Source organism: Lepisosteus oculatus, chromosome 7 (assembly GCF_040954835.1).
Source record: "Lepisosteus oculatus isolate fLepOcu1 chromosome 7, fLepOcu1.hap2, whole genome shotgun sequence".
In the NCBI taxonomy this organism is placed as follows: domain Eukaryota; kingdom Metazoa; phylum Chordata; class Actinopteri; order Semionotiformes; family Lepisosteidae; genus Lepisosteus; species Lepisosteus oculatus.
In genome coordinates, this window is record NC_090702.1 from 450,969 (window position 1) to 476,413 (window position 25,445).

At 52.1% G+C, this 25,445-nt stretch overlaps 2 protein-coding genes across 2 annotated transcripts; both read right to left on the minus strand.

Annotated features, from left to right (window-relative positions):
* Nucleotides 1–166: 166 nt before the first annotated feature.
* LOC138240712 (golgin subfamily A member 6-like protein 26) lies at nt 167–7,294 on the minus strand. Its single transcript, XM_069191899.1, has 6 exons — nt 7,115–7,294; nt 4,928–5,130; nt 4,330–4,484; nt 2,433–2,971; nt 1,406–1,620; nt 167–762 (listed from the first exon to the last, which is right to left on the minus strand). Exons 1-6 carry the CDS (start codon nt 7,146–7,148, stop codon nt 574–576), a joined length of 1,335 nt encoding a protein of 444 aa, XP_069048000.1. The 5' UTR covers nt 7,149–7,294; the 3' UTR covers nt 167–573.
* An 11,282-nt stretch (nt 7,295–18,576) lies between these two features.
* Nucleotides 18,577–25,151, minus strand: LOC138216026 (tripartite motif-containing protein 16-like). Its single transcript, XM_069191898.1, has 6 exons — nt 24,379–25,151; nt 23,282–23,377; nt 22,483–22,716; nt 21,442–21,601; nt 20,553–20,618; nt 18,577–19,251 (listed from the first exon to the last, which is right to left on the minus strand). The coding sequence occupies exons 1-6, from the start codon at nt 24,964–24,966 to the stop codon at nt 18,698–18,700; spliced, it is 1,698 nt and encodes a 565-aa protein (XP_069047999.1). The 5' UTR covers nt 24,967–25,151; the 3' UTR covers nt 18,577–18,697.
* Between the last annotated feature and the right edge of the window lie 294 nt (nt 25,152–25,445).

Genomic DNA, 25,445 nt, shown 5'->3' on the forward strand with positions numbered 1-25,445 from the left:
CGCTGTGAGGCTCGTCTGTCTAGCTCAGTTCAGCGCTCAGGAGAGCCAGCCGCCCGCGGGCTCGGGTTCAGAGAGGCTCGGCTTGACCCCGCTGCCCTGGCAGACTGTGCTGAAGGACTGGGAGAGACGGGGGCTTGAGAATAACACAGGAAACTCAGACAGCAAGTTCGAGCTGCTCAGGGTTTATTACACAAGGTGAGGCAGAGTGAAGCACAGTGTGGTGCTAATACTGAAACAGCGGGCATTACCGCTCGCAGAAACTTCATTTTCATAAAGCAATGCTGCAGCAGTAAGCCGTAGCCTGTGGGAGGTGTCTTACTGGATCAATAACAGCAGTGTGGTGTATGTGTTACTGGATCAATAACCAATAGTCTGTGAGAGGTGTCTTACTGGATCAATAAGCAGTAGCCTGTGGGGTGAGTATCACTGGATCGATGAGCAGTAGCTCTGACAGTGGGCTGTGTATCACTGGATTGATGAGCAGCAGCTCTGACAGAGGGCTGCCCAGACACCCATGAGACAAGCTGACTGTCTGCAGACACAGAGATCTTGACTGGAGCCGAGCCAGGAGGCTCACTGGCTCTGGATTGCTGGGGCCGCTGTGCCTCCTAACTGCTCTGCCAGAGTCTCGATGGTTTTCTTTCTCTCTTCCTTCGTCATGATGTCTGCTCTGCCGTCCAGGAACGCATAGAGATTCTTCCCCTCAACCCCGCTGGTGATCTGCACATATCTCCCACACAGGGCTCCAAATGCCTTCCAGAACTGGAACACAAAACACAGACCTGTCAGGGGAACCAGCAGCCCTTTCCCTCTCTCATGAACCTCATGAATCACCACTCTCAGCTCTTCCCTGCTGAACACACATCTGCCATAGTCACTGGTGGAGACACCAGCCCCCTGCACACAGGGCAGGGCGAGGGGAGAGAGAGAGAGGGGGCACCGGACTGGTCAGGGGGAGAAGAGAGAGACAGGGGGTGAGGGGGGACCGGACTGGTCAGGGGGAGGAGAGAGAGAGGGGGGACCGGACTGGTCAGGGGGAGGAGAGAGAGAGAGAGAGAGGGTGAGGGGGGACTGTACAGAGACCACAGTGGACTTCAGCTAGAACATTGGGGTTCACATCCTGCTCATTAAACATGCATGAGACCTTTAATACACTCTGCATGGCTCCTCTCTCTCCACTGATTAGGATCTAACCCAGCTGCAGAAGGGGCAGAAGGAGTAAAAGCAGGTCACTCTGGGGTTCTACAGCACTGTCCTGTATTGGAAGTATTAGCGTCTGTAACACTGTACAATTTACATGTCCACAGCCCCTGAGGAATAAAGACCCAACCTGATTTTTCTAGAAGAGACTTAAACAGATCTTGACCTACTCAGAGCACGAATCATGAAAAAAGTATACACCTACTTTTTCAGAGCCATCAAGAGTCTTCAGATATTTGACCCTGTATCGCTCATCCTCCACTTTCTTCAGATACGGATTGCCTTTCTCCGTCTTTTGTGAAAGCAGGCTGAGAACGGAATCCATCTTCTCCCAGAAATCAATGCAGCGTTGAAGCTGTGCATCAACTTGAGCCAGATGCTGGACCACAGTGAGGAGAGAACTCTCATCCCCCATCATGTCTGAAAGCACAGACACAAGGAACAGGGCTGCTGGAGCACTGGGCAAGGAAACAGCCTCCTAGGTGCTGTCCAAGCAAAGGGGTGTCCCAGAGGAAGTGCAGAGAGGCGCCTGCCCTCACTGTTCGTGTGTGAGAGAGACATACAGGAGAGGCAGGTCCCTCAGAGCCAGCGGGCAGGACTGCACAGACACAGAGCCCAGACTGCACAGACACAGAGGCTTGAGGTCAGACTGCACAGACACAGAGGCTTGAGGTCAGACTGCACAGACACAGACCCCAGACTGCACAGACACAGAGCCCAGACTGCACGGACACAGAGGCTTGAGGTCAGACTGTACAGACACAGACCCCAGACTGCACAGACACAGAGGCTTGAGGTCAGACTGTACAGACACAGACCCCAGACTGCACAGACACAGAGCCCAGACTGCACAGACACAGAGGCTTGAGGTCAGACTGCACAGACAGAGCCCAGACTGTACAGACACAGAGGCTTGAGCTCATACTGCACAGACACAGAGCCCAGAGCTCATACTGCACAGACACAGAGCCCAGAGCTCATACTGCACAGACACAGAGCCCAGAGCCAGACTGTACAGACACAGAGCCCAGAGCTCATACTGCACAGACACAGAGACCTGAGCCCAGACTGTACAGACACAGTGGCCTGAGCCCAGACTGCAAAGACACAGAGCCCAGAGCCCAGACTGCACAGACACAGAGCCCCAAGCTCAGACTGCACTGACACAGGGAGAGTCACCTGGCAGCCTTGAACACTAATTCTTTCAATCAGGACTGAGTCCTGGATTTTACCTTGTGCGTTTTTCAGCTTCTCCAGTATTGCCTGCTTTTCAATCATCTCCTCTGCTGCACTGGTCTCTGAAGAGGACAGCTTGAGCATCTCTTCTCTCTGCTTTGTGATCTGCTCCCTCACTTCTTCTCGGTCTTTCCTGTCCTGTTCCCTTTCTTTACCCTCTGTGTCACACATGATTTCCACAATTTTAGTGACTCCAAGAAACCCCAATACGCCCCCTCCTCCTTTCCTCTTCTGTCGTCTTGTTTTTGGTTCTGGACACAGAAGCTCTGTCAGCGGGTCACGTGAATCATCATCAATATCATCCTTGATGTGTTTTTCTTCCAGTGTTTTAGCTTTCTTTTTGGAAGAAGCCAGTTCCTCTTCGACCTTCTTTCTTTCCTCTTCGTATTTCCCCTTTTTCTCTTCTATCAGTTTTTTCTGCTCTGTGGCCATTTTGGCTTTCTGCTCCAGGCTTTGTTTCTCAGAGATCACCTCCTGCTTCTTCTTTTTCGCTGTACTGATGTTTTTATTGACGTCCATGATAATCTTTTGATATCTAAATGAAAAGAACAGTAAAGTAATGAAGATCTATACATTATGATCACTGTGGGAGTGAAATTCCCCAGAGGCGTTGAGCCTCCCAGCCCTTAGGGGGCAGTATAACCCACCAGTTTACCCCTGTCTTTGTGTGTTAACCTTCAATCAAAACAGTGGCCAACACGAGTCACTACAATTCAGCTCATGGACTGCTCAAAATGACAACACCTGACCATTTGCCATGGTAAGTATGTGTAGTAAAGTGATATATATATATATCAATGTATAAGTATTATTTGGAATTACAAGTAATAGTCCATCAGGTGGCCCTACCCCATTTCCCGAAGTTGTAGGAGTCACCCGGCTGTTCTAGTTTTGTGCGCCAGAAGGCGAGGGAGAAAACCAGGAAGAACTGGGGAGCTGGAGGACAGCTGAGGGGAGCTGGCGCGAGAGAGAGATGTCGGATCGGTAGGGTAATGACCTGTACGACCAAACTTTACTTGAATATATATAGTTCATCGTTCCACAGCCACCTCCGTGTCATTCTTTGCTTCATGTGAGGATACAACAGTATGTAAAGTGAATTTGTTCTAAACAAACAAAGACAATAAATGACATCATTGTGTGAGGGGAAATAACAACAGGTACTGAACACAGAAACAGAGAAAAGTAAAGGTTCTTCAGAGATTCTATTATAAACCTTCTGATTCTTTCAAATTTAAAGCAAATGAAAGGAACCCTGAATGCAGAATAGCTTCCTTCACCTGCACACAACACAGCTGCTCTCCTGCTGCATCTAGAGGACCAACCTGCCTGCTTTCTGTCACATTTCACTGAGACACACGCTGACCAGCTGTGGTCCTAGTACAGTCCCTTGTGGGACTCCACTGATCACACAGCGTTCATCATAAAATTCATTTAATTGTTTGCTATTTAAAATGATTTGGAAGGTTAATAAAATCTGGCAAAGTCTGTAAAGTGTCTTCTTCAGGTGTGAGAAGAAGAGAGGACAGTAGCAGGGATTTAAAGAGCAGGAGAGAGAGAGAGACTGTCCAGTGTCTTCAGGTGTGAGGAGAGAGAGGGTGTGTCCAAAGAAGGGAGACCACTGGGAACCTTTATGTTTGCAGAATGTTTTTGTTGCAGATCCGTCAAACCACTGACAGAGTAGAGACCCAGGCTGTGCTCTGAAGTGTCCTATCCTGTCTCAGCCCTGCACAGGCCTCGGCTTTTAATTTTGTGCAGCAAAGATGTATGTTGAAAAGGTATAAAGCACCTAAGGTGGTTTATAAACAGTTTGTACAAAATGTCAAGGTTTTCAAAGTAAATCATTTCAGGATTTTCATAAATAAGCAGTTCATCACATAATTGAGAACCAACCTGTCTCTGGTGTTTGTAGCTTCTTCTTTCATTTCTGCTGTCCAGTTCTTTGCCATTTCAATGGTGTCCAGAGCCAGTTCAGCATCCTGGAGCTCAACGGCGTCTCTCACTTGTGGAATTAAATCCTCCAAAATCTGATAACCTGTTGCTTTAAACTAAAAGAGGAATAAAGAGTTCGGCATTATAAAAGGCTTGGGCTACAAATCCTTCTGATAGAATACTGAATTGATTTAATTGAATCTGATTTGTTGTCATACTGTACACGCAATGGAGCTAAAGGGTGCAGTGACCACAGACTTGCCACTAGGGGTCACTAAAACATGTATTAGGGATTGGCTCTGTCACTTCATTTGAACATCCGTCTGTTTTATTACACTTTGATTACAGAAAGAAATTGTATTACAGATCTGGTCAATGCGAAGGGTCGCGCCACTGGTGAGCTGCCCTCTGCTGTATCGATGCACACAGACACAGGACGTCTCCTCTTCGATAAGGCAGTCAACGGCAGTGTTTGATCCATGCACAGTATCTTACATCCAAACAAACCTCCGTTTACAAATGGAGAGTCGGGACTCTCACTTTACTCCTGTCCACTTACCTTGCTAATCAAGTTGGAAGCAAGGCTCTGCTGCTGCCGGCAGGAAACTGCGTTCTGTCTCAGCTCGGCCTCCACGTCGGGGAAGTCGTGGAGAGACAGGTACGCGATGTGGAGCCACCTGGCGGTCTCCTCCTGTCCTCTCCAGAGCTCCTCGAGAGGCAACATGTCGCCCAGCCTCTCAACGATCGTCAGGGCTGTCGCGTCTGGGATCAGGAACATTTACTACGTCACCAGTAAGGCCAGTGCAGTCAGCAGGCTACCCCAGGGAACTGCTCCCAGATCAGCCACGTCTGACCTGTGACACGCTGAAGCTCTTGGGGTTACATCTCCGGCATCTCACTCTGTCCCTTCAACAAGGCGAGGACCTGCCGCACCTCACCGCACTGCTCACCTGGTCCACCAGTCCACCAGTCCACCAGCACCTCTCTATTTTAGGACACTGGCTGAGCACAAACTTCCCCGGACTGGACTTTTCTCTCTGCCCTGCGGCACGGTTGATCTTTCTGGCCTTTCGGACTCTTTTCCCTTTCTTTGACTACGGCTTACGGCTTTCGTCTCTGGTTTGGACGCGCTGTGGTCTTCTGGATTTCTGCCTTTTTGAATCGCCTCTCTACACGAATGCGACCTCTGGGTTACAAAGCTTGTATGCGAATACCGGACTCTAGCAAGTAAGTAGGGGGAAAGTATGGGGGTGGAGGGGAGACCCCATTACCTGTAAAGCGCTTTGAGTGGAGTGTCCAGAAAAGCGCTATATAAGTGTAAGCAATTATTATTATTATTATTATTATTATTATTATTATTATTATTATCTTTCCCCCTAGGGTGGCCCTAAAGTGTGGAGCTCACTAGAGAGTGAGGCATTTTTAAAAGAGCAGTGTGAGCCGGATCTACTGAAAAAGATCCCCAGACTGACCGGTTATTTCACGTTTGCTGAGCCGGACCCCGGTCCGGAGTTCACGGCTCACGGTGCAGCAGCTGAAGAGTCGGCTACAGCTACAGAAGCTCTGGCCTGGGCCCGGTCTACAGCCACGCCGCTCATGAGGACGGGCAGCTCCCGAGACGGAGACACAGGAACACGAGTCAGACGCCTCAAGAGCGGCTCCCGCTTCCTACGGCTCGGCCCCAGCCTGCTGCGGTGAAGTCGGTGGACAGAGGCGGCCACACTGGGCTAAACTGGGCCAGTCATCGTGTCAAAACCAAGACGCGGATGTTGCGGCACCGGAAAGACGACATCAACACTAATTAGAGTATTTCTCTAAAACCCTCTTCAAGAGAGAACTCCGGAATGGCGAGTGTGTCAAGAGGATGGCTGCTGTACCCCACCTCGAAAGGTAGTGTTTTGTTTCGCATGTGAATTATTTGGGGACGGTGATGAACAGCCCTGACGGACCGCAGGCTCTAGCGACTGGGAAAAACACGACGTGTCGGAGAGCCGTGGGAAGCCTGGGGTTGGATTCGTTGTGCGCTGTGCTGATGGTCTAATCGAGTCAGAGCTCACAGGACAGTTTGACAGTGAGTATGAGTGTTGGACTGACGTCTTGATCCGGCTGGTTGCAGTGGTGAAGTCGGAGCGAGAGCTGCCTTGTAGGGGCGCCCCGACAACGGGAACTTCACGGGTGTCCCCGAAGTTATCAGCGAGTTTGATCCCGTCTTGAAAGCCCATATAGAAAAACATCCGCTCGTCGATGCGGTTTGTCGACTGATTTGAGTCTGTTGACTGCAGGGACTTGCACGCGTGGGGGGTGTCCCGCTGCTCTTGAAATGAGGCGCTCGGACAGGGAGCTCTCTGGTCTCCGCGGTGCTGATCCTGCTGCTGCTGCTGTGTCGTCGGTTTCAAAGCAAGCGTGCGCGCGATTTGTGTTGCCAGCTCGCGGGTTGGCCGTGAATCTGATTGGTTGGTTGCACTGCTGTACTTGCATTAGAGGCTGTTGGAGTGTGTGTGTGAGTGAGTGTGTGTGTGTGTTCCCTGCGAGTGTCGCCTGACATTCCGCTTGAACCGGCGGTAGCAGCTCTTTCTCCGGACGCGTCCCTGAACTATTACAGTATTGCCTCTCGCTTTTTTCAGGTAATGGGATGGGGGGCCTCCGATCACCTTCATCCGCCAGACTGCGCCTCCTTTCTGTAGTGTGTGCTGCACGCTGACACGAATCACCCTGAAGAGAGACCGCTGCCGTTCCCAGTGCTCACCCTCGTCCGCTTGCTGCAGGCTGCCGCTGGCCATGCTCTCTGCTGTCTGCTCAGGGCTGCTGTCTGCTGTCTGCTGTCTGCTCAGGGCTGCTGTCTGCTGTCTGCTGTCTGCTCAGGGCTGCTGTCTGCTGTCTGCTGTCTGCTCAGGGCTGCTGTCTGCTGTCTGCTGTCTGCTCAGGGCTGCTGGTGTAGCAAGAGCAGGGCTGTCTGAGCTGTTTATAGCCACAGTGGGTGGGTGTGTGCATGGCGGGGGTGATTTCTCGGAAATCAGACAGTTTACTGCCAGAGCATGGGGAGATCCGCGGTGCAGTGGGCTCAGGTGTTCTTTGCACCCTTCATAAATATGAGCACGTAATGCTGTATAAGATAAGCAGTACAGATAAGGAGCTGGTGTGTTTTTTTACCAGAAATTTTAATACCTAGGTTTTTTGTTGGAAAAAAAAATCATATTGCTCATTTAAAATCATTTGATTTGAAATAATCGTATTGAATAAAACCCTGTAGTTTTCACATTCTTGTGGGCATAAAATAGAGCTCATCTGTACTGTTTATTATAGAGAACACGCCTTTTCTTCATCTTTATCAAGGGCGGTTGTTGGTTTTTGTTTTGGAAGGAATTATTACATTTATTTACATATTACCATATTTAAAATATAGATTTAATCAATTGAACAAGTAGTGGAGAAACCTTAATGTTTATATATTTATTTCTTAACGAGTCACAGTAAATAATTATCCTGTTTTACAGGTTGTGATTTTTACACTAATTTAAGATTCAACATGATGAGGGACCTTATGGTAGAGCTTTTCTGAACATCTCAAACTTGTTGTTTCGATTTGATAAGCTTAGCAAGGTAGATAATGTGATGAGAGCACCTCCTGGCGTTGAGGTTTCCTTTCCAGGTCGTGTTTAGGTGTCTGTGGACAGGCCGGATCCTGTCGGATCGGGCTGGAGTGTCTGTGTACAGGAAATTCACCTGGAAAGGAGGATCAGAGAGACAGAGAGAGCCAGCACACCCGATACTTCCCAGTCATCTTATAATCTGGCTTTTGAGTTGCTGTGGAACCCGCAAACTGTTGTAGCAGATGGCTTTAACTCGTTACACTTGACTTAGTGTCACTTGAATTAAGCTCCTAAAATTGGAGGTGATTTGTTTTCCACTAAAATATCAGACCTCATCCTCAGTAAGTGATGGTACAAGCATCAGGTCCATAAGCAGTACAAGGAATGAACCAGTTCCTGAGGCAGCCGTGACATGACCTCCCACAGGTGAGCAGACATGACCTCCAGCAGGTGAGCAGACATGACCTCCAGCAGGTGAGCAGACATGACCTCCCACAGGTAAGCAGACATGACCTCCCGCAGGTGTGTAGACATGACCTCCCACAGGTGTGCAGACATGACCTCCAGCAGGTGAGCAGACATGACCTCCCACAGGTGTGCAGACATGACCTCCCGCAGGTGAGCAGACATGACCTCCAGCAGGTGTGCAGACATGACCTCCCACAGGTGAGCAGACATGACCTCCAGCAGGTGAGCAGACATGACCTCCAGCAGGTGTGCAGACCTCACTGCCCAGGACATTTGGAGGACACTGTATATATAATTCATTTCAGATCAAAATATGAACTATTCATATATAATGAGAGTGTGAAATAACCTGGTTTCAGTTTCTGTTTCTTGTAAATTGTGCTCTGAGGAGAAGCTGATATGTTTGAGGTGTTGTCTGTTTTTCTCTAAGAATCTGTTGGGCGGAAACATTTTATTACCCTGGAGGCTTGCAAGATATATGGCTGCTTACAAACACCCAAAACTAAAAGGGGATTTTCACTTGTGTGAAGTAACGAAGAACGTTTTAAAGCTGTAAGTGTGTTTTGTATTTTTTATTGTGCATATTTGAATATCTGTTTCGCTTTTTTGTATAAACTATGAACTGTTAGTGTTATATTTACAGGTACACTGGAATTATGTTTTAGACTGATTTGATTTCATTCACAAGAGGTTTTAATTATTTCATAAAGGTGAAAGAGCTACTATATTACATTACAGTGTCTGAATACTCCTTAGTGATCACAAAATGAAAGCAGGTTTTCAAAATGGAAAGTCTTTCCATCTTTTTAATATGCAATGTGTGGTACATAATAACACAATATTGTCTGGTCCTAACTCAGGAATATTGTTTTCTCTGTGACTAATAGCTTTCTGCAAGTTGTATTATTTTTTTTCCATAAAAGTTTGTAAACCATCGACTTTGTCAAAACAGCAATTTTAATTATTTACCTTTAGTCTAAATTCACGAGCTTCAGGACTGTTTAGAAATCACAAACTGTGATAATTGCCTTAGACACCTGGATTGATCCTGACTTTTGAAAAGTACATCCAGTTCCACAAAATTCACAAATTCCTGTGGTGTCCCAGTTTGCCGAATTTCTGCACACGATGTTTTCACCATTTTCGCTAGTGGGTAATGCTGAATCTGGATTGTGACTGCTTGAACCGAACACTGTGGTTTCCAGCTTGTGTTTTGTGTGGTCTGCCGCTGGGTCAGGGTGTCCCGGGTCTGGGCAGAGCTACCTGCTCGGGGCTCGTACACAGAAGGCCGGCCGTGACGATTCCTCATACCCTGTTCTCAACTGCCTCCTGGTCACAGAGCAGGTGACACCTGTCTCTCAAGCCCGTGTCGCCTCTGGGCCTCCGGTCAGGGAGAGAACATACTGGTGCTCAATGACTGCAGATGAACCAGCAGTCAGGTTTTTTCATTATGTGTTGACAGCAACATGAAAGATCATTTGTGGGATTTTAAGTAGTTCTAAATTTCTCAAAAAACAGAACGAAACCCCAATTTGATTAGAATGAAAATTTAATTTTTTACTGTGTGCTTCTAGGAATATTTGGAGTCATATACCATTGCACGCTTAACCTCGTTCTTTTATGTTTCTATAATTTTACAGCTAAAAAAAGCCAAACCGTCTACAACAATGTTTGATCAACAGCTTTCAAAGAGAACGGTGCAGAATTTAAAGAAATTTCAAGACTGGGGGGCGGTGCAGAAGGACATCGAAGATGTTCAAGCGTTGTTTTCAGCCACGAAGATAGAAGCGCAGAGTATGGGACCCTTGCAGGAGCAAACAGTGGAGATGCAAGAGAAACTGAAGAAGGTGTTGCAGGACTTTAAAAGCTCTGTGAGCACCATTGCGGAAGTGTCATCGTCCTGTGATGTACGTGGTACTATAGAGAAAATGGCACAGGTATGTTGTTCAGCATGCATGTAAAGTAATAATTATGGATGGCAGACTAGACCATATCACCCTGCAGCTCCCAGCTCACAGCCCCACTGGAGCCCAGCAGTGTGAGCCTGGCCAGTACCTGGAGGGGAGACTGCTGGGAGAGGTGTTAGTGGGGCCAGCAGGGGGCGCTCTCACCCAGCTCACAGCCCCACTGGAGCCCAGCCGTGTGGGCCTGGCCAGTACCTGGAGGGGAGACTCCTGGGAGAGCTGAGGCTGCTGCTGGGAGAGGTCTTAGTGGGGCCAGTAGGGGGCGCTCACCCTGCAGTCCATGTGGGTCCTAATGCCCCAGTATAGTGACGGGGGACACTAGACTGTAAACAGGTGCCGTCCTTCAGATGAGACGTAAAACCGAGGTCCTGACTCTCTGTGGTCATTAAAAATCCCAGGGTGCCTCTCGAAAAGAGTAGGTGTGTAACCCTGGCATCCTGGCCAAATTTCCCATTGGCCCTTATCAATCATGGCCTCCTAATAATCCCCCTCTATGAACTGGCTTCATTACTCTGCTCTCCTCCCCACTGAGAGCTGGTGTGTGGGGAGTGTTCTGGCGCACTATGGCTGCCGTCGCATCATCCAGGTGGGGCTGCACACTGGTGGGGGTGGAGGGGATCCCCATTACCCGTAAAGCGCTTTGAGTGGAGTGTCCAGAAAAGCGCTATATAAGTGTAAGCAATTATTATTATTATTATTATTATTATTATTTACTACCCCAGCCCTCCAGAGACCATGTCCTCTTGGAAGGATTTGATATCTTCAGTATCTTTTCAAACACTAACGTGGAAAGAAAGCAGAGACAGTACAGGCCTGGCTCTGAGCTTGAAATCGAAGTCACGCCTTCACTGCTGCAGGGGGCTCTCCTCTCAGAGCAGCACAACTCTCGGAGAGACCGTCGGCAGCTCTCTAACAGGACTCCCCTCTTCCTCGGTTCTTAATTCCTTCTCATCTTCACAGCGTGCATGCTGGGATCTGGATCTTTCGACACGCTGTTGCTTTAATGATCATACTGTATTGGTGCTGTACACATGGCCAGTGAGCAGTCTGTGGTCCCTGGACATAGAGCTGTCTGCAGGAAAGAGGTCTGGTGGAGAAAGAGGGTGTTGCTGTGAGCAGAGGTGGTCTTGCGCCTCGCGATAGGTAGTTTGTTGTGATTTTGCTGCTGACAGCTGATGGAAATGACTGGAAGGGCTGTGTTCTCATTCTTGCAGTCAGTGCTGTCTCATTAGTACTGTATTTTAAATGCGAGTTTCACCACTGCGAAAACTAATATACAGTAATGGTTGGATCTGAGGACATTGGAGACCACATGCATGTTCAGTACTTTGTGAAACGATTAGAAGCACGATGTTCCTGATGCTGCACGTTTGACAGGTTGCAATGCGGTCTTCCCCAGAACGTGGAAGCAGTGAAGGAAGAGTTCTTCCTCTACGAGTTCACTATCAACACCAGCATAAGCGAGATGAAGAGGAAGAAGCAGGAACTGGAGGAGGAAATCCAGGAGAAAAACGCCACCATAAAGCAGAAGCAGCAGGTGATGGAGCTCAAAGAGGAGCTGAAGAGAGAGACCGAAGATGAGAAGCGGCAGGCGGAGAGCGACCGGCGCAGGTACGAGCAGCTGGCCGAGGAGCACGACCGCGAGCACGCCGTGGCCACCGCCGCCGCCGTCTCCACCTCGGTGGGCGGCGCCGTGGCCTCGGGTCTGCTGTTCTTCGTGCCGGTCGTCGGCCCTGTCCTGGCCGCGGCGACGCTGGCGGGGACGGTCACCGGGACAGCGGTGGCCTCGGTCAAGGCCGTGGAATACCGGGACAAGATGAAAGAGGCCGCAGAGAAAGAGAAAAGGACCAGAGACAAGATCACCCGGCTGGCGTCCGACATTCAGAAAAACAGGAACGCGATTGAGGAGGAGACCAGGAAAATCGCAGAGATGCGCACGGAAATAGGTAGGAAATAGGTTCCCTGATTTATTATTTTAACATCGCTTGGCTTGCTTTTCTGCCTCGTGTGCATCCGTTTATTTCTAGTATTTCAGCGACAGCCTGTGAGGCCCGGGGGTGAAGGGGCACGCTGGCCAGTACCTGCGGTGTGCGGGGGGACCCCATCGCCTGCACAGGGCTACAGCAGCGTCAGGATCGTTCTCATCGTCCCTCCATCCCAGTGTCCCAGCGGAGCGGCCCGAGACTCCGCAGTCCCGCCCCGACACCGCCCCCCCCCCCCACCCTGTTCTCTTCATTCTTCAGGGGGGGGAACACGGCGCCTGGGTGCCCCTCTGGTGTCTCGGCCTTCTCCTGGGTCCAGTCTGAGCGTTTCCCCTTCCCAGCCAGCAGACTGGGCCAGGACGAAGCCCAGCGCAGCGTCACGCCCCAAGGGCAGGTAGAGCAGAGCCCTGCGTGACCACAGCTCACCACCACACTCTTCCTCCCTGCAGCCACGTTCGAGAGAGTAACCCAAAAGCTGACGGATTTCAAGAAGCGTCTCCACGGCGACGCTGGCCTCAGCCAGTTTGTGGAGGTGCTGGGCGAGTTCTTTGAGGTAAGAACAGAAACCGTGAAATTTAATGTTTGACAGATATATAAAAATCAATGCAGTCGGCACAAACCTGGCTATTGTAGTTGGTAAAAGGCAATACAGACGGGTGATTGAGTTGAATCCTTAAGGAGAAATAAATGAACTGTGTGTGGAAGACTGTATGTGACAAGATGTCAAGCTGAAGTAAGATAAGATCTGACTTTAACTGCAGACTGGAAGACGTGTCTGTGTGGAGCTTGCATGCTGTGTTCTAGTCCACGGGAGCTACCTTTGTCTTGCTTGACTCCAGCGTGTGTCCTGTGACAGGACAGGGCCTGCTCTCATCCAGAGCAAAGACGGAGCAGCTGAGGAGACTCTCCCAGGAAAAATAACACTCACACACACACACACACACACACACGCACAAGCACACGCACACACAGTACTGGGGTGTGGGCTATTTGGGGGATTCCTCTGGAGCTCTCCACAGCTGTGACCTTGGGCCAGTGCTCTGATTTTCTCAGCCAGACGAGTTAATGTCAAAGTATTAAGTTCTCTGTTCCTTCGTATTTATCAGCTCATTTGTGTCAGATGACTGGTTAGCTTGGCTGAAATGGGATTTTTCTACTTAAACTCCAGACAGTCTATCACTACAGATGTATTGTCTGTGGAGCAGTAAAAGAAATGTTACTGGTGTTTCCTCCAACAGACCATGCTATTGGCACTGGGGATTATAAAACGGACAGAGGAAATATACCATCGGACTTTAAAGAACCACAGTTCAAAGAGTATGATCAGTAAAAAATTCCTTGAGAAAACAAAGGTAAGTGACATCGCATTTCAGTCCAGCTCCTCGTAACTTGTCTAAAGATCAGCCTTCTGTATTTCTCACGCCGATTTGTGCTGCTGTTCAGACACATGTGAGATGTGTTGCTCACGGTCTCCCGAGACAAAACCATGTTTTCCTGCAAAACAACAGACACAAGTGTGCCGAGCGATCAGTGTGGCGAATAGTCTACCGTCACAGGTCCTTCTGCTGCCTCACGGACTGGGGACACTGGTACACACACACTCCCAGGACAGGACACTGCTGGGCTGCTTTCTCCCAGTGCACTCCAGGTCAAATAAGGAAACCGTTTTCGCTTTAAGTCACAAGAAGAAGACAAACGGGCAGGTCTGTGTCCTGATCTCACAATCTTCCTGAGGGCCACAACACCTCCGCCATGTGGCTGTCCATTCCCATGGGCACGTCCCTTCCTGGCACAAGTATGGCGTCAGGGAGGGGCCAGCGGTAGGAAAAACATCGAGGGAATGATGTACAATTCGTGCGCACGAAAGAACGTTTTCTGTCTCTTTCCTCCGTTTTCTCTGTCTAGTCGCACGCACATAGAAAGTTTCTAAAACGCCAGCGTTATCCCCGGCTCCTGACAACGCTGTCAAACGCTAGCGAACACGTTACCGCGACTTCATAGTCGTACAATGAAGCCTACAGGAAGTGTCTGACGCTGCTGTAGAGGAGGGTGACGGATAGAGATTATCAAGTTTGATTTTGGTCTGGGGATGAGTTACTCGGGCAGTGTAGCTACTGTACTCTTGAACTACTAGTGAGGACTGCACCTCTTTCACTGCTAGTGCCACATCTGTCCTAGCAGTCCTAGAAAACGTTATTTCGTGCGCACGAGTTAAAGAAAGCGAGGGAACCATTTAGTTATTGCGCACGAACTGTAAAATCGTTCCCTCGATATCACTTTTTTTTCCCTACGGATGGCCCCTCCGTACAAAAGCCGAGCTATTTCGCCTTCTTGTTCCATGACTGGGCTCGTGGTTGTCTTCCAGTACCGCAGGGACTGCCTGAAGACCTTCATGAGAGATATTGAACAGCTGGAGCTGGTGAGAGAAACCAAACCAGCCCTCAAGTGAGCTCCGCCCTGCCGGACCCCCTCGGATTCTCTCCCGGCGCGGCCCCACGCTGCTGTGCTTCATGCTGACTCTCTGGCTCACTCCCCCCCCAGTGCATCAGTATGGGGGTGCGTCTGTAACCCCACTTAGCTCTCGTAACTGCCTGTGTGCCTGCAGGCTGGGCTCTCTCGTGTGTGTGTGTATGTATTTCCTGAGGTGTGTGTGTTTCCTGAGGCTTGACCACTGGCTGGGCTCGTGTGTGTGTGTGTGTGTGTGTGTGTGTGTGTGTGTGTATTTCCTGAGGCTTGACCGCTAGCTGGGCTCGTGTGTGTGTGTTTCCTGAGGCTTGACCGCTATCTGGGCTCTTTTGTGTGTGTGTGTGTGTGTGTGTGTGTGTTTCCTGAGGCTTGACCACTGGCTGGGCTCGTGTGTGTGTGTGTGTGTGTGTGTGTTTCCTGAGTGCCTGGTATATTACACAGCAGAGGAAGGGTCATGTCTGTGAAACTGCTTGTTATTGTCTTGTTGCTTTGAGCCCTTTTCAATGCAGTTGTATCGACAGCTGGGGAGGGATGAAGGCAGCCGACGAGACTGGCACCTGATCCTGCACCCCCTCCTCTTCCTCGCTCGTGTGTGGGTCACCCCAACGTTTTCCCTACGTTCCATAACCACTACTACCGGCACACAGACCCCGCCACTGTCATCCCCCGCCAGTACCCCGCTACTGGCTGAGCTTTCGGAGACGCGTCGTCCTCTCCACTGCGGCGCTGAGGGGGTCCGAGGCGAAGGGCCGGGCCTGGCAGTCAGAGGCGGGAGGAAGTGCCTGTTTTCACCCCTCCTCTCCAGCTACTCTTCTCTCAGCTGTCAGTCGGACGATAACGAGGTGCTCGAGGGTTTTTACTTTGTAAGGACAATAAAGTGAAACTCTTCCTGGGGTGTCCCGTGTGACCTGATTCCTGCGCAGAGGCTGATCTGAAAATGAAACATTCTCCCCCTCCCCTGGAGATGGACTGCGCCGTTACCCCCTGACCTTTCACCCTGGCAGCCTCTCCGCCTACTGCTCCCTATGTAAAGGGGACGCCCCGAACTTCCCCTGCTCCCCCTTTCTCTCGCTGGTGAGCGGCAGCACCATCTGGACACCCCCACACAAACTGGACACCCCAGCTTCCCTTCTCTGGACATCGCATGACGATGACCCTCTCCCCCTGGTGTGAGTGAACAGCTCTCTCAATTTTCAATTCGATTCCAGGTGCTTTATTGGCATGACCGGTGGGTACAATCAGTGTTGCCAAAGTGAATAAAAATAATGAAGTTCACATAAAGCAGAACAAAAAATAAAAGAAAAAAAATCTACATTTACAAAAAAGACATATTATAAAATATTGACATATACTGTAGACAGATGGAACATTACTGGGAGACAGACTCACTGTTCCTCAGGCTGGGACAGGTTCCCTCCTCCCTCTCCCAGTAGGATTGGGACCCGTTGTGATTCTCTCTCTCTCATGTGAGTGAACAGTTTATTTGGAGTACGAAAACTCTCCTTTGTTGTACAAATGCAGAATTCACTTTTACGGTTTATTATGGAGCAAAGTACAAGTTATGTTCCTGCTACACGTCTGCATGAGACAGAGGTCACAGTTCGTGAGTCTACTGACGCTTCGGTCGCGCCTGTATCACGCAATTTCCATGCTTGCGACAAACCATCATTCAACACCATCTTGACTGCTGCCACCTAGTGGACAGTTCGTGAAACAGAGGACGCTTGAGAATCTAAATTCTCTCACTGCTTTATCCAGTCCAGGGTCACTGGGGGAGACAGAGCCTATCCCAGCAAGCACCAGGCGCAATGTAGAGTATAACTTGGACACCAGTCCATCACACACTCCCGCTCACTCAAACTCACGGTCACTCACACACACACACACTCACACCAGGGGCAATTTCTCCGGAAGACAATTAACCCCCCAGCATGTCTCTGGACTGTGGCGGGAAACCGGAGCACCCGGAGGGGACTCTCACGAGCACGATGAGAACATACAGACTCCACACAGACAGCACCCCCGGAATTGCACCCAGGGCGCCAGCGCAGGGCTCACCACTGCACCACCACGCCGCCTCGCATTCGAACAGTACTGTATGGTGAAGACCCAGCAGCCCTCAGGGGCCTGTCTGTGTGGAGTCTGCATGAGCTCCCGTTGGTCACATCAGTATTCACACAGATGAACACTGTTTTACTCGCTTCATCTCACTTGACACACACACATTGCGATAGGAAAACATTCAAGCGGAATGAAAAAAGCGTTTGAATACGGTTACCCATAATCGCACTTAATTGGCACGGAGCTGTAGAAGAATGTGCTTTGGCTCCTCTCCCTTGTCTTGTTCTCCGTGTGAGTTCGTCTCGGGAATGGTCCCTCGTCTGTGTTTTGGTGGGGGAGACTCCTATGGCGAGCGAGGGGACTGCAGGACCTGGAGGTTGTAGTAACGGATCTGAGTCGGCTACAGACAAAACGTCCAGGAGAGGGAGTCCAGCCGGGAACTGCTGATCCAGGGATTCTCTTTGAGCCCTTCGGGATCCGGCTGGAGTTTCCATCAGCGCACTCAGGTGCGTCAGGAATCGAGGAGCGCGGGGTGACCCAGGCAAACCGGAAAGGTCACTCTGCTCAGGACACTGAGGGTGGACAGTGGAGGGGTCACTCTGCTCAGGACACGCCTGTCCTGCTGAGGACACTGAGGGTGGACAGCGGAGGGGTCACTCTGCTCAGGACACGCCTGTCCTGCTGAGGACACTGAGGGTGGACAGCGGAGGGGTCACTCTGCTCAGGACACGCCTGTCCTGCTGAGGACACTGAGGGTGGACAGCGGAGGGGTCACTCTGCTCAGGACACGCCTGTCCTGCTGAGGACACTGAGGGTGGACAGCGGAGGGGTCACTCTGCTCAGGACACGCCTGTCCTGCTGAGGACACTGAGGGTGGACAGCGGAGGGGTCACTCTGCTCAAGACACGCCTGTCCTGCTGAGGACACTGAGGGTGGACAGCGGAGGGGTCACTCTGCACAGGACACGCCTGTCCTGCTGAGGACACTGAGGGTGGACAGCGGAGGGGTCACTCTGCTCAGGACACGCCTGTCCTGCTGAGGACACTGAGGGTGGACAGCGGAGGGGTCACTCTGCACAGGACACGCCTGTCCTGCTGAGGACACTGAGGGTGGACAGCGGAGGGGTCACTCTGCACAGGACACGCCTGTCCTGCTGAGGACACTGAGGGTGGACAGCGGAGGGGTCACTCTGCACAGGACACGCCTGTCCTGCTGAGGACACTGAAGGTGGACAGCGGAGGGGTCACTCTGCTCAGGACACGCCTGTCCTGCTGAGGACACTGAGGGTGGACAGCGGAGGGGTCACTCTGCCTCAGGAGGGGGCGGGCCGGACGCCGGGGGGGGCGCTCTGCCTCAGGAGGGGGGCGGGCCGGACGCCGGGGGGGGCGCTCTGCCTCAGGAGGGGGGGGCCGGACGCCGGGGGGGGCGCTCCGCCTCAGGAGGGGGGGCGCTGTGCCTCAGGAGGGGGGGGCCGGACGCCGGGGGGGGCGCTCTGCCTCAGGAGGGGGGCGGGCTGGACGCCGGGGGGGCGGGCTGGACGCCGGGGGGGGCGCTCTGCCTCAGGAGGGGGGGCGCTGTGCCTCAGGAGGGGGGGGCCGGATGCCGGGGGGGCGGGCTGGACGCCGGGGGGGGCGCTCTGCCTCAGGAGGGGGGGGGCCGGACGCCGGGGGGGCGGGCTGGACGCCGGGGGGGGCGCTCTGCCTCAGGAGGGGGGGGGGCGGACGCCGGGGGGGGCGCTCTGCCTCAGGAGGGGGGGCGCTGTGCCTCAGGAGGGGGGGGGCCGGACGCCGGGGGGGGGTCACAGCGGCGGGGGCAGCTCCAGCTGGCGCAGCGCCACCGTGGTGCCCCCGTAGCCGTAGACGCCGAAGCCGGGGTACAGGGGCGCAGTGAAGGCGGCCTGGAAGCTGTGCAGCAGGGCGAGCTCGTCGCCGGACACGCTGTAGAAGGACAGCCGGCCCGCCGGGTGGTCCAGGAACACGCCCACGCGGGGGCCCGGCGGGGCGGCGATCGCCGTGGTGCGCTGGCCGTGACAGGCCGCCCAGCCGGCGCCCGAGCAGGACAGCCGCCAGGAGAGGGCGTTGCTCCCCAGGGCGCAGGCCGCCTCCCGGCCCTTCCGCGGCAGCCTCGCGTACGCCACGCCCACCGCCGCCACGCCCCGGCTCCACTCCACCTCCCAGTAGAAGCGCCCCCCCGCCAGCCCCTCTTTGCACAGCACCTGGCCCCAGCAGTCGAACCTCTGCGGGAGGTCGACCGGCGAGCAGTCCTGTCGCACCCAGGTCACCCTCCTGTTCCCCTCAGACAGACAGAGGTCCCTGTGCGCTGTTTTGGGGTCCAGTGTGAGCCGACAGGCATCTGATTGGAGAGAAGAGCACAGTCAGAGGACAGACAGGCAGAGCAGACCAATCCCTGAGCAGATCTCCACTAGAGTCCCTCCCCCACAGCCCAGTAAGATACACACTGGGGTTTCTGATTGGAGAGAAGAGGACAGTCAGAGGACAGACAGGCAGAGCAGACCAATCCCTGAGCAGATCTCCACTAGAGTCCCGCCCCCACAGCCCAGTAAGATACACACTGGGGTTTCTGATTGGAGAGAAGAGGACAGTCAGAGGAGTGACAGGCAGAACAGACCAATCTCTGAGCAGATCTCCACTAGAGTCCCGCCCCCACAGCCCAGTAAGATACACACTGGGGTTTCTGATTGGAGAGAAGAGGACAGTCAGAGGACAGATAGGCAGAGCAGACCAATCCCTGAGCAGATCTCCACTAGAGTCCCGCCCCCACAGCTCAGTAAGATACACACTGGGGTTTCTGATTGGAGAGAAGAGGACAGTCAGAGGACAGACAGGCAGAGCAGACCAATCCCTGAGCAGATCTCCACTAGAGTCCCGCCCCCACAGCCCAGTAAGATACACACTGGGGTTTCTGATTGGAGAGAAGAGGACAGTCAGATGAGTGACAGGCAGAACAGACCAATCCCCGAGCAGATCTCCACTAGAGTCCCGCCCCCACAGCTCAGTAAGATACACACTGGGGTTTCTGATTGGAGAGAAGAGGACAGTCAGAGGACAGACAGGCAGAGCAGACCAATCCCTGAGCAGATCTCCACTAGAGTCCCGCCCCCACAGCCCAGTAAGATACACATAGGGTGAGTCTGATCGGGGTCATGTCTTTTCACAGATGTAAGATAAGATCACTTTCTTAGCCACATACAATTTCTTGCATTAGGAATTTGTCTTTTCGCAGACCCCAGCTTGCTCTCCATGAGAAACACAGACAGGGAGAGAAGCTGGGGGTCAGAGCGCAGGGTCAGACATTTATACGGCGCCCCTGGAGCAGCTGGGGTTCAGGGCCTTGCTCAGGGGCCCAACAGAGTAGGATTCCTCTGCCGGCTGTGGGATTTGAACCAGCAACCTTCCAGCCACAGGGCGCAGATCCTGAGCCACAGAGCCACCGCCCTGTACACAGATGTGTGTGATTGGAGGTGAGTCTGTTCACAGATGTGTGTGATTGGAGGTGAGTCTGTTCACAGATGTGTGTGATTGATTGGGGGCGAGTCAGACTGGGGCGTGTGTGGGAGGGCTCCTGTCTGACACAGTGTTCATCAGCTCTGCTCTTTGCAGTAACCAGGCTTCTCCCAGCAGAAACAGACTCACAGTGTAAGAACTCGGCTCTGGTCCTGGGCTGCAGAGCCTTCAGCTTGTAGACACCGGCTTCATTCACTGGGGAGACATGGGTAACGTTAATGCCCCCTGTGTGCGCAGGTGGACCGATTCTGGGCAGTGGTTTATCCTTGTGTTTACAATCGTTATGTAACTAGGACTGGAGTTATAGAAGTTTGCGCTTTACAACTATTTTTTCTTAACGATTCAGAGCCTCGTAACTGTCAGAATCTCAGACGCCCCCCTACAGCTTTTTACCCTGGCGCCGGCTGTGCTTCTCCAGGTACTTCATCGAAAGGTTAAATCTGTATGGGTTCCACAGATATTTACACAAAGGGCGGCAGGGGTGTGGAACAGCTGTGTGGCTGAAGCCCAAAGCTTGGCTTCTGTCAAGAAACAGCGGACTAACTGCCAAATGGGCTTGTTGCTCCGAACGGCCTCCTCTTAATCCAACTGGGCAAACACAAGAGTAGCCATTCCAATCGGATACAGTGCGTGGAGACCCCTTGGAAGTGACAAAGAGATTTTCACTACAACAAAGGCGCGTCCTTCCTAGTCTGAACAGGAGACACCGTCCTCACAGAGTGACCCCCTACACAGTCCTCGGCGTGCCTTGTCCGTTAACTGTGTTAACTGCTGTGCTAGGGTAACTTCCACAAGCACGCAGCGCTGCTCCTTGGGCAGTGTAAGAATCAGATATACTGGACCGCTTTCTAGACTCTGGGAATGAAGCTGGAGGCTTTACTTTGCTGTAAATGAAGAGAATTTCATTTGACAGATCTTCCCCTTACAAACAGTTTTGGGAACGAATTACGCTCTTAGGTCAAGGGATGGAAAACCGGAGATTTTCTGGAAAGACGTCACAGTGAGTTTGTCCACCGACCTGTCCTGGAGATCTTGACTGACTCCTCCTTCCAGATGTCTTCCAGTTGCCGTTTCAGCTTAAGGACGCTCTTCTTCACTACCCCGAAGGAGAAGTCCGGATTGACAGAGATGTTGGGCACATCGCCCCCTGCAGGCCGGCCACAGAAGGACTTGTAGCTCTACCGCAGCGGAGAGGGAGAGAGAAGCTCAAGGAAGGAAATCAAACCTTGGGGTGATATTTGATTAAGGCTTGACACTGGACCCACATGTGCAGCATATTGTCAGAACATCTTTCTTTCACCTCAGAATTATCACTGGACTACACCCTGTGTTATCACTAACTGTGGCTGATCAACACATTTGTCTTTTCCCAAACCGACTACTGTAAAGCTCTGCTCTCTGGGGTTTCTAAATCCGCATTGAACAAACTTCAGTGTCCAAAATTGCACTGTCCAAAATTCGGCAGCCAGAGTCCTGACCAGGTCCAGTGCAAGTGATTACATTACTCCTGTCCTGGAGTCCTTGCACTGGCTTCCTGTCAGGTTCCATGTCGACTTTAAAATCCTCCTGCTCACCTGTGAGGCTCTGCATGGCTCGGCGCCTCAGTACCTGACTGAGCTGTGGTCGCCCTGCTCCCCACCTCACAACCTTCACTCTGCTCATCCTGCTCTCCTGTCTGTCCCCCGAGCCCGACCACACTCTAGGGGTGACAGGGCTTCTCCTGCTGCGCCCCAGAGCTCTGGAACCCTCTCCCCAAGGATATCAGAGAGTCGCCTTCTCTAAACTCCCTCAAATCCAGACTCAACACCTCCTTCTTCAGAAGAGTCTGCTGAACTGTTCTTTACTCCTCTGCTACCAGCATCTACTGTCTCCTCATCCTGCTTATCTTGTGTTTTTTTTCTTTATTATATTGTATTCTGTAAAGCGCTTTGAGAAGCCACCTTTAAAGGCGCAATATAAAATGAAGTTTATTATTATTTTTATTCTGAGGAGAAGCCTGGATCAACTGACAGCTCAAACTGGGACTGGACTGCAGAGAGTCCCAGAGCAGTGCTGTTACCTGGAGGAAATGGATGTGATCCTCTGTGTGTGAGAGCTGGCTCAGCTCAGCGTCTCTCCTCCTCAGCTCGGCGATCTCCTGCTCCAGTCGCTCCAGGAGAGCTGCGCCCCTGATCTCCGCCGCCTGCTGGTTAACTTGGATCAGCTGTGCGACGGCGTGACGCATCCTCTTGACGGAGCGGTCCAGCTCGGAGAAGATCCTGTCGCTGTCCTCCACCGCTCTCTGCGCAGAGCTCTGAGGGACACAGGGGGGGTTAGTACACTCCATGGACCCAGCAGCTCCTTTCTGTCTCTGAGACATCTCAGCTCCGGTCCAGTTCTCCCACCACTAGACCCCAGGACCAGCAACGTGACATCGGGCCTGATCAGGATGATCAATATGATCTGAATGATCAATATTCGAGCCCAGATGGCTGAGACCTGGCCCCACGCCGGCCTCCTCGCTGGCTGATGGCTGGAGAGGAGGCGAGAGTCAGTGTGGAGGGACAGGAGGAGTACACTCATGAGTGAGTGTCCCAGTGGTGTCCAGCGCTCCAGCAGTGTCCCAGAGGGATTTATACTCCAGCTCTGGACACCCTATGGTATTACTGTGAGTGGGTTTTTGATGGGTCCATAACTGAAATGCACCACTTATGGCCCTGTGGCTATTCCTGATGATACGATATCCATCCTCGCCTTTCTGCTCCTCCTGAGGAGTCACGTACAACAGCAGGAGTCTGTTTCAAGCCTGGTGAGGAGTAAGGACCCCAGGCCAGAGTCAGACATGTGCAAGTGTGTCCACCCCTCTGGTCAATACCCACTCTGAGTGAGTCCACAGCCTGTCTCAGCTCCTGCAGCTCCTTCTCCCTCTCCTGGAGTCTCTGCTGGGTTTGTCTCTGTGTCGCCTCCAGCTTTTTCTGTGGAGAAACACAGACACTCAGGACAATTCTGCTGTGGACTCTCCCTACCTGCCTGAAGGTTAGGGTTAGGGTTTGACTGTAAACAGTCAGTTCTGCTCATTGTGCTACAATACTTCCTTCAAGTCAGTCTGTGGACTCTGGACTACAGTGCTGGTGGCAGATTGTGTGTGTGTGTGTTTCATGTCCAGAGCTGTGTGTGTGTTTATGTGTGTTTCATGTCCAGAGCTGTGTGTGTGTGTGTCTCATGTCCAGAGCTGTGTTTGTGTTTATGTGTGTCTCATGTCCAGAGCTGAGTGAGTATGTCTCATGTCCAGAACTGTGTGTGCGTGCGTGCGTGCGTGCGTGTGTGCGTGCGTGCGAGCGTGCGTGCGTGTGTGCGTGCGTGCGTGTGTGTGTGTGTCTCATGTCCAGAGCTGAGTGAGTATGTCTCGTTTCCAGAGGTGTGTGTGTGTGTGTGTGTGTGTGTATGTGTGTCTCATGTCCAGAGCTGAGTGAGTATGTCTCATGTCCAGAACTGTGTGTGTGTGTTTCATGTCCAGAGCTGTGTGTATGTGTATGTGTATGTGTATGTGTGTGTGTGTGTGTGTGTGTGTGTGCGTGTGTGCGTGTGTGTGTGTGTCTCATGTCCAGAGCTGAGTGAGTATGTCTCGTTTCCAGAGGTGTGTGTGTTTCACATGTCCAGAGCTGTGTGTGTCTCACATTAAGGGCTGTGTGTGCTGTCATTATGCAGAAAACAAACTAGTTTGCATCAGATCACGCTCAAAAGAGAAACACGACTTCAATCCAAATGCCGTCACCCTGCAGAGACATCAGAATCTGTGCTACAGACAAGTGTGCCCATGCATTCCCTGTGTGTTACACACAGCACCACAGCACATGTGTAGACACACTTAACGACAACAGCGTGTGTAGCACAGAGATGTCCTGCAACCTCTTTACTCAGTGCTGCATCGGATCCTCTATCACAGCTGCTGCAAGCGAACAGTTCAGCTCCTCACCTGTCTCTCTGTCCTCTCCGCTGCGGCTGGGATGATGTCGTGGCCTCTGTGATCGTCCACCGTGCACATCAGACAAACACACGTTCTGTCAGTGCGGCAGTAGACCTCCAGCAGCTTGCTGTGACGAGAACAGAGTTTCCTGTCCAGCTGTCTTGTGGCCTCGACCAGCTGGTGTCTCTTCAGTGGAGCAGCTTCACAGTGAGGCTGGAGGTGAGTCTGACAGTAAGAGGCCAGACACACCAGACAGGACTTCACAGCTCTCACCTGGCTCCCAGTACAGACATCACACAGCACATCTCCAGGGCCAGAAGGACTGGGAGCAGAAGGACCACTGAGCCCTGTCTCCTTCAGTTTCTCCACCACTTCAGCCAGAACGGTGTTTTTGCCCAGAACAGGCCTTGGGGTGAAGGTCTGTCTGCACTGGGGGCAGCTGTAGACTCCAGTCCGATCATCCAGATCCCAGTGACTCTTAATACAGCCCACACAGTAACTGTGTCCACAGGGAAGAGTCACTGGATCTCTCAGCACGTCCAGACAGATCGAGCAGCTGAACTGGTCCTGGGTGATACAGATGCTGGCTTCTGCCATCTTCCTGCAGACTGACTGACTGCAGGAACTGACTGAGAGGCAGAGGAGACTTTCGTTTTCAGAGAAACGAAACCAGTGTGGAGGAGGCGTGTCCAGGCTGGACAGGGGGCGGGGTCCCTGCTTTGAGCCGCTTCTGGCTGGCCAGCAGCTCCAGGCGCAGCCTAACCTCTCTGGCAGCGTGAGCACACATCCAGCCAGGACATTCCCGCCCCCGAGAGCGATAGGACAGTCGGACTGGAAGAACGAGCTGACAGCAGTAAAACTCAGCTATTCTGTTCCTGTGACAGTCTGTGTGTGTGTGTGAGTGTGTGAATCGTGGCCTGTGAATCATACAGCATGCAAAGTCCTGCTGTTGGCATTCGTACAGATGGTCCTGTACTGCAGTGCTGTGCTTTTAGTTTAACGATTGTCCGCGGAGTAATTTTAACGTGGTACTGGCACGATTTATATGCACAATGCGAACATGATTCACGTCGTTT

Excerpts from the sequence above, each read along its gene's own strand:
- LOC138240712 (XM_069191899.1), bottom strand. The coding sequence starts at position 7,148 with ATGGCCAGCGGCAGCCTGCAGCAAGCGGACGAGG. Across the intron at positions 4,485-4,927 it reads CTTCCAACTTGATTAGCAAG|TTTAAAGCAACAGGTTATCA; the intron begins GTAAGTGGACAG and ends TTCCTCTTTTAG. Across the intron at positions 763-1,405 it reads CTCTTGATGGCTCTGAAAAA|TTCTGGAAGGCATTTGGAGC; the intron begins GTAGGTGTATAC and ends TTTGTGTTCCAG.
- LOC138216026 (XM_069191898.1), bottom strand. The coding sequence starts at position 24,966 with ATGGCAGAAGCCAGCATCTGTATCACCCAGGACCAGTTCAGCTGCTCG. Across the intron at positions 22,717-23,281 it reads AGGCTGTGGACTCACTCAGA|AGCTCTGCGCAGAGAGCGGT; the intron begins GTGGGTATTGAC and ends TGTGTCCCTCAG. Across the intron at positions 19,252-20,552 it reads CAGAGCCGAGTTCTTACACT|ATGCCTGTCGGCTCACACTG; the intron begins GTGAGTCTGTTT and ends CTCTCCAATCAG.